Source organism: Lipomyces doorenjongii, assembly GCF_038497915.1.
Source record: "Lipomyces doorenjongii strain NRRL Y-27504 unplaced genomic scaffold V1508scaffold_40, whole genome shotgun sequence".
NCBI classification, from domain to species: Eukaryota; Fungi; Ascomycota; class Lipomycetes; order Lipomycetales; family Lipomycetaceae; genus Lipomyces; species Lipomyces doorenjongii.
The window spans coordinates 133,069-140,962 of record NW_027118107.1 but is presented as its reverse complement, the minus strand read 5'-3'; the positions used below and the strand labels follow the sequence as shown (position 1 = coordinate 140,962).

The window sequence follows — 7,894 nt, the reverse complement described above, 5'->3', positions numbered from 1 at the left end:
GACGTTTCAGATTTTATTCGTTACGAATATGCAGATATCCTACGAATACGAATAACGAATACGAATAACGAAATTTTTATTCGTGAACACCCCTAAAACTTCCTCTAGTATATTCCGTGTGGGTTATGGTAGTAAATGTGGTGTTGTACTCTTGTGTGGTTGGTGACAATTGATTGTCCGGCCGAAATGTAATGCAACTCTGAGCTGGCTAAACATCTGAACCAACTCTTGCCCCTTGCTGAATATATCTGCTATGCTCTGAAGCGCAGCACCTGAACACTGAAAACTGTGAAGCTGTGAAAATTGTGCCGATCATTCTATCACGGTCACGTCAAATGGCTACCTACGTCGGAGAGACGCGTCGATCTTCCACAGAACGTATTGCGTGCAGCGTCGCAACGCATCATCTGCTGCCACTTCAAATACAGCGTCTCAGACTGACTCAATGACGAAATCTTGCGGAAGAACCTGTTAGACATTGGTATCAATGACTAGTGAAGAAGAGATCCGATGTCAGTGTATACGCAAACTTGTGCTGGCGAATGAGCCTTACAACGAGTACGAGTTTAAGATTAGTTCGTCTTCATATGATCGACTCAAGACAGAATTCGGCAAGGATGATGAGTATGACTCGTACGCAATGCGATGCGAAACTGTAACCAGAATCACTGATGTATCTTATAGGTATCCCCGACTATTTTACGATTGGACGCGGCAGGTACTCACTATAGTGACCGTTCCCACTCGACTCCACGAAGACTAGTCCCCGCGCGATTCTCAACCAACTTTGCAATCGTGTAGAATCCCTCGTGGTACATGAAGGAATCCGTTTGTCCCCCGACCAAAGGCTCGGATCTACAAACAGCCCGACGACTATAATACAAAATGGGCACTCGAACTATGAGATGCAGCCAGATGGTGTCATTTTTTTGAAACGCAAACCACGGAGGAGTACAAAGTCGTCGTCGAGGTTGGCGTCTCCCAGACGTATGAAAATCTGCTTGAAAAAGCCAGGAAGTGGATATTTGACAAGAAGTGCAAGATCGTTTTGTTACTTGCATTCTACGAAAAAGAGCGTTATTCCGCGCCGCCTAAGCGATATCATTAACCTCGCGCCAGGTCGATGATCAGGTTGTACAGATGCGACGGCGCTGGCTGTCAACAAATATTTCTGAATTTGGCCCGTTAGTGTTCAAAGGGCATATCTGGCTTTCGCACGCGATTATTGACGCCCGAAGGACCCGCACGACGCGAATTCTCTAATGACTATGAAATATGTAAGACTCTCTTTGCTCCGATCAGTAAGCCAGAACACTAATACAACCGAATGATAGGTCTTCACAGAAGAGGGTAATATCGGCAAATCAGCAGTCTAAGCAGTCAAATAACTATGTCTGCTCGACTTTCTTTACGATCGGTCTAACTTTCCACCAAGACACCTATAAACAACTGGTGCTTTTAAATTTTTAATCACATTGAACATGAGTGAATTTATTTATTGTGAATCTTGTATTTATGACTTAACCTGTATGTTATAATAGTAGGGGAACAGGGGAACCATTGGAAAAAATATACACAATAATCCGCTTGCGGAAACAAGCAGAGACTTGTATTTGATCCACTGACTGGCAGTGCAAAACGCGCAAGCAACGACGACAATGACGGCAGGGTTTTCAGGGTTGATCGCTGGTTAAGCAAAAGCCCCTATGCATATTTGATCTCTCGACTGGAGTCTTCGGGTGGTGCTTCATCATCACTGCTATCGTAGAGGCCTCGGCAGTCGAGTCGCTTACAACGAGTAGTCATTCGCTCAAAGAGCGGGATTGAATTAGTATGAGAGATCATAGTATTACGAACATATCCCTATGGAAACAAATCTAGCTCGTAGTCACTTTGTTTTGACCGGTGCATCATGTTGACCTACCCGTTCTTTATGTACATATAGACGCGTATTGTCCTTGAGAGTGGTTATTTTTTGGTTTCGTGGGTGGGATGTTTTACATTAAACACCCTGATGGGGACGAGCCCGTTTGTGGTTCGACGTTGAGAGTTATGCTATAGTATCAAAATATCGCAAATGCAATTTTGCTTCAGAAGCAGATTTATTTGATATGCTTGATCAATCCAATATGTCTGCCTTTCACGGAGAGTACGTTCACTGGTAGATATAAGACCAATGACATAGACATAGATACTTCGTTTGTGGAGATCAGCTGACTTCGATTCAGATTTCCAGCTTATATAGTAGTGGTTTTGTTAGACTCCGCGTAGAGAGTCCGTGGCTTTCATTAAATGCTGTCAACGTTATCTGAGGCGAGTCTTGAAAATTCCCTTGTCTGGCACCCTGGGGTCATATACAAAACTTGCACAACTTCATTAAGCTAACCTCTAAAGACCTTGGTCAGATCTTCTCCCATACGCTTAACATGTCCGTTCCTCGACCAATTTCATATGAATTCGGTGGTTGAATGTGTAAAATCCTCCTAAACTGGCCCTGGCCAGGTTCTGCATCGGTTTTCTGTTCTTCTGCGTTTATCAAATCTGCAGTTAAACCGTTCCCACCACGAGCCAGTATATCCCAGTGGACGCCTCTAAGGCCCCACGGTGGCCCGGGTAGATCAGGGGCCTTATATAACGGAAACTCAAGACATACAAGTAAACCGCCTGGAGTAAGCAACTCCGCCATACGCCTGGCCCACTCGGCTCTCATATTAGGCGGAAGAGCGCATAGAAACTGTATAATGTTATTTAGTCACTCATAGATATGGAAGATCTGCTCACAGTGTAATCGTATATCATGTCGAATTTCGTATCGTTGCCGAATGGCAGGTTCGTTGCCCAGTCCTTTTGAAAGAAGTCTCCCAGTACAAAGCTGGCAAAGCCTCCGGTATAACGAGTGGAGCTATTAATATCGGAGAAATTGTACGCAGAGGGGTTATTCAGTTCTGAGCCAGCATACAACTTTGCCTCGGCAACAGCGCTCGATGATATTTCCAGTCCGTAGGCATCGAACCCATGGAGAGCGAGCATGACAACATCGTATCCTCTTCCGCAGCCCTAATTTTGATCAGTTAACTTGAATGAAATCCTAAAAACACACCTACCGGAACTAAGGCCCTCTTGCGCCTGCCACCCGTGAGCGGGTCTACCAAGTCATGCCGTTGTTCGAGCAGATCAATCAGCGGAGGAGATGGCTTCCCCCGGTCCCATAGATTGCTTTCACCTCGATCCCAAAGCTCGCACCATCCAGAGCCTTGATTTCCCGGAGAGCTATTGTTATTAGAGACTGCATGAACCAAGTAACAATAGAAACTGCGAATGGCCATACCGCGCTTCAAAATGGGCTATGAGCCGTGTGCGCTCATGAGTAGCACCGGAGCTCGGCGTTGCCATATGTCTCCAATTCCCTCGATTGGAGATAATCGAGCTAAAATAAAATAAAAATAATGGACTTGAAACTGAGCTAAATGTACACGAAATAAAACTGGCCACTAAAACCGCCGTCAGTCTGGACAGCTCAACGTGAGTAGGTCCCCACTTACCCTTACCCAGACAAATTTATGTCTATGCAGGCCCGCCGGTGTTTTACGTACGATTTCATGCGATGAGGTACACTGAGGAGGATATCAATTCATCACGATCAAGCCCGCCACTAGTCGCGTCTGGTTGAAGTTCAAAGATGACGCTTGTCCCTGAAGTTTTGCACGCAGACTCGCTATTGCGACTAATAGCGTCTATAGTTGCGATCAAGTCGTGCAGAGGAGTAGACACGCCAATACAAGATGGGTCGATCTGTATGAGGGACGGATAAAACGGAAAAAGGTTACAACGCTACACGTTACATGTTCATCGAGGTGAAAATAGACTATATTGTGGCGGCACAGCCAAGGACAAACTTGCGGAGAACATCGACGGGTCAAATATTGATAGCTTTGCAAAGCTTCTAGGATACATTAGGCCTAGTAAAGCCATGGAATTCTTCCGATGCTTGACATAGGTTCCGTGCAAATGCCAGATTGCCAAATTCCCACCCTGCCAACGAACTTTCCGCTATTCACCACAGACACTGGCGACGGCTTACACAAACGATTCTCTCGAAGTACAGTGAACACCCTGTCACGAAGCCACAAAAATGTATAATTGACAAGAAATGCAAGATCGTGGTTTTGCTTGCATTCCAAACGCTGCTCTGCGCCATAGAAGCAACGTATTTCGTTTTGCCCGACCTCCCGTGTATAAGACACATATACAATCACAACTCTATGAAGCAGTCGAAGCACCAAGCTATCAGAGCATCAAAGCATTTAGTTTTAGATTTGAGGACTGTTTTTGATGCCACTGGTGCCGATCAAGATGCAATTACTTTGTCCGGTTGTATGCAGGACGTATTTGCGATCGATGATGTTGAGTACTTTGCTATCGACAAGACTTCCAAATTTCATGTGATGGATGTCCACGAACGGATGGTGGCTAATGTTAGACAGCTTATCCACGCCAGATCCCTATTCATCATTGCCTATATTGTCGACATGGAATCAAACAGATTGCAGCTTACTGGAATGCAGAAGATATTGGTACACACTTCATAATTCGGGGAATATATCCGTCAATGTTGAGAGTCTGTTCGGCGAATTACTACGCTCGAAGATGGCTACAACTCCAGACGCCGTCCACAAAATCATTGGCAATGTGTGCCCTCTGGTTTTCCTCTGAAACAAGGACCATCGACCACTCTGAGACAGTCGCTACCTTCTAGTATCGAAGCGAACCTACTGTTCAAGGTCTCGTTGGCGGGGGGACCCAGTAGTACGATTCTACGTGAATTCGTGCGGCTTACTGAAAGAATTCTGCCTGAATTCAAAATCACTCTAGAGAACGCCTACGAATCAAACTCGGTTGTACTTCTGTGTTGCGCGCGCTTCCTGGGAGACGTTCGCTCGTCTCGGATCGACCCTTGACTCTGTGTTTGTCGCGTCGGTCAAGGGTCCTTCCCTTGTGCATTTTTAAGGACTCTGTCTATATCTGTATCTTACTGCTGTCCATATTTAAGAATTTTGCCTATATCTGTATCCTTATTATTGTCTATGTCTCTAGCCGACTTTACAATTTTGTCTAATATTTCGTCTTCCTTCCTAACCGTTGTGATGCAGTTAAGGAGCTTTTCACCCGTACCTGCGATAAGCTGGACATGGTCATTCTCATGACAATTGGCTCTAGAGTATGTTTGTCCGGGGATGTCTTTCCAAAGTACAACTTCTATATGCGGAACACTCCAATGTTGAACAATTGTCTTCTCATAACTGCGGATACGCGCGTATATGTAGTTGATCATTTCCGTGCAACGGCATGCTTGCTGTGCCGTCGAACGAGATAACCCCATTTATAAAAGACATATGGGATTGGCACTAACGGCGCGCTGATACAGCCCAAGATCGTTAAAGTCCAATGCGTGCCCATATTTTTGTAGAACGAAATGCCAGCTACAGTCATTCCGCCTGCGCAAGCATAGCGAAGAAGGGTAACGAATGCCAGGGCGGATGCAGCGTAAACTTCGTACGAGTCAATGATATACATGTAGGCACTGATGAAAATGCAGATGACCCCGTAGCCGAACATTACAGAGGCCATAATCGGTGACCAGATACTGATAGACACCTAAAGCACAGTCAGCCAGAGCTAATCATATCGTGGTTGCATTCTGGGTCACCTACAAAATCTGTCCATCCCATCCAAAACAAAGATATTGGGATTGACATAGAGCCTCCAAGCATGGCAAACCAAAGCCGGATTTCAGGGTCGATGTGTGTCCCTCCCTGAGCCAGAACGCCTTCCATGTCTTTTTTGGTAAGTCGATACAGAGGGGGCACCAGCATCGTCGCCAAGAGCATACCGCCGGCCATCGCGACAAATATAATATTTGTAAGGCCTTGCGAGATTCCGTAGATGTCTGCAAAGATGAATGTGTAACCGTCCAAAAATGTAAATAAGACAATGTAAAGAACTGTCAAATAGACCGCCATTAAGATGATGATTGGTTCAGCGAGCATCGTAAAAGGCCGACTTAATGCGATTTTCATGCGAGTCGAGAAAGAAGTGTGGGTGATCTCGAGCTCTGCTCTGTACCTGTTGTCACCGGTAATCTCCCTAAGATGACGAGCCTTCCACTTCAATAAAATTGGTGCATAAGTTTCTGGCTGAAAGAGGACTACTAATGACAGTACGAGACCCGATGTGATGAGCGAGATCCATTCTGTCCAACGCCAGCTGCCAATATGACCGACTCCAATATAACTTCCTACCACGGGGCCCAACACAGGACCACAAAAACCGCCAACGGCGAAGATGGGGAAGGCATAGGTTTTTTCGACTGTATCCCACATGTCAGAAGTAGAGCCTCCAGCACACACCAACGGCGTAGACCCAAAGAAACCCGCCAGAAAGCGAAACACGACTTGTGCTCCAAAATTGGGTGCAAGAGCAGAGGCCATGATGAAGATTGAAAACAGGATGAGAGTTGATATGTAAACCACATTTCGACCAAGTGTCTCCGAGAACGGTCCAGCAAACAAGGCGCCGACACTATAACCGATTAAATATATACCTGTGGGCAATTTGACAGTCAGAGAAACGAGCAGTCTCGGTCACAATGGACGGAAATGAACGTACCTGTTGCTAAACTCTCTGCGACCTCGCTGACTCCAAAATCGGCGGCTGCCTGTCGCAGAACTGCAGAATCGATAGATGACGCCATTCCTACTACGAAAGCGATAGAAGACACGATTAATGTCGTCATCACTCGTCGGATCTTACTAAAATTGTGCGGGTTTGCTGGATCACACTCGCCATCCCAGCCAACAACGAAAACACTTCCTCCTTTACCTTCAAGCGTAGTCCTGTCTCTAACTTGGATCCCATTTAAGGCATGACCCATGGTGGAACGCTGCGAATAATGGGTCCTTGACGTCATGACACGACCGGCAGGATATGAATCAGCATCCTCAGCGGGTGTGTTAGTCTCGCTTGAGCTCGCAGAAGAGGGTAGATCAGAATTAGCCTTCTCTTGGTCGCTTCCAAGCTGCTGGCGCAGGACATTGCCGATTTTTCGGTATTGTAGATATGATTGCATTGCAATATAGTCGTGCTCAATGAGTAAGAGTACTGTATGTAACCGACAGTGCAGTGGAGCGGAAGAGGATGATTGCCGGTACCAACGAGAGTAAGGTTGATTCTATAGTCAGTCATATAAGCGTAGGGTTAGGGAGAAGACCCTGCCACCGACCCGAACGATTTGTCACCATAATCAGTGACCGAGTGCACGGACCACCCCGCCGATAACCGCTGCGGTTCAAGCTAGTCGAACGGCTTATTTCCGCGAATCGGACGAAAAAGGCGCGGCTTTTGTTAAGTCCGATCATCTGCATCCGAAATATCCACCGTAGATGATTACACGCGTATTCGCGGGTACGATTACCAAGCGAGCAGATTATCAAGGCAGAAAGTGTTCCCAATTATGCTACATGAGAGACTTAGAGTGGTACCTGATGGCATCCTATCGGACGTTGCATTATAATTGAGCCGAATGGTCAAGACAAAGCTAGTCAAACGGCTTATTTCCGCGAATCGGACGAAAAGGCGCGGCTTTTGTTAAGCCCGATCATCTGCATCCGAAATATCCGTCGTAGATGATTACACGCGTATTCGCGGGTACAATTACCAAGCAAGCAGATTATCAAGGCAGCAAGCGTTCCCAATTATGCTACATGAGAGACTTAGAGTGGTACCTGATGGCATCCTATCAGAAGTTGCATTATAATTGAGCCGAATGGCCGTTGTCTCCCACCACTAGTTTTCAGGATGTTCGGGCGAGGAAGATCAGCATGGAGTGAAGATTTTG

At 46.1% G+C, this 7,894-nt stretch overlaps 4 protein-coding genes across 4 annotated transcripts; 2 read left to right on the top strand and 2 right to left on the bottom strand.

The window, feature by feature from the left end:
• Nucleotides 1–487: 487 nt before the first annotated feature.
• Nucleotides 488–1,127, top strand: V1508DRAFT_433685 (uncharacterized protein; the record flags this gene model as incomplete). The annotated part of the gene is made up of 3 exons (XM_066941998.1): nucleotides 488–633; nucleotides 685–718; nucleotides 759–1,127. The coding sequence occupies 3 exons, from the start codon at nucleotides 488–490 to the stop codon at nucleotides 1,125–1,127; spliced, it is 549 nt and encodes a 182-aa protein (XP_066794715.1).
• A 944-nt stretch (nucleotides 1,128–2,071) lies between these two features.
• Nucleotides 2,072–3,598, bottom strand: V1508DRAFT_420964 (S-adenosyl-L-methionine-dependent methyltransferase). The gene is made up of 5 exons (XM_066940815.1): nucleotides 3,549–3,598; nucleotides 3,329–3,491; nucleotides 3,105–3,270; nucleotides 2,782–3,057; nucleotides 2,072–2,734 (listed from the first exon to the last, which is right to left on the bottom strand). The coding sequence occupies exons 2-5, from the start codon at nucleotides 3,391–3,393 to the stop codon at nucleotides 2,402–2,404; spliced, it is 840 nt and encodes a 279-aa protein (XP_066794714.1). The 5' UTR covers nucleotides 3,394–3,491; nucleotides 3,549–3,598; the 3' UTR covers nucleotides 2,072–2,401.
• Nucleotides 3,599–4,262: 664 nt separating this feature from the next.
• On the top strand, nucleotides 4,263–4,589 carry V1508DRAFT_433683 (uncharacterized protein; the record flags this gene model as incomplete). Its single annotated transcript, XM_066941997.1, has 1 exon — nucleotides 4,263–4,589. The coding sequence occupies one exon, from the start codon at nucleotides 4,263–4,265 to the stop codon at nucleotides 4,587–4,589; it is 327 nt and encodes a 108-aa protein (XP_066794713.1).
• Nucleotides 4,590–5,045: 456 nt separating this feature from the next.
• V1508DRAFT_388950 (major facilitator superfamily domain-containing protein) lies at nucleotides 5,046–7,202 on the bottom strand. Its single transcript, XM_066937878.1, has 3 exons — nucleotides 6,667–7,202; nucleotides 5,712–6,601; nucleotides 5,046–5,655 (listed from the first exon to the last, which is right to left on the bottom strand). Exons 1-3 carry the CDS (start codon nucleotides 7,124–7,126, stop codon nucleotides 5,329–5,331), a joined length of 1,677 nt encoding a protein of 558 aa, XP_066794712.1. The 5' UTR covers nucleotides 7,127–7,202; the 3' UTR covers nucleotides 5,046–5,328.
• Nucleotides 7,203–7,894: the final 692 nt, after the last annotated feature.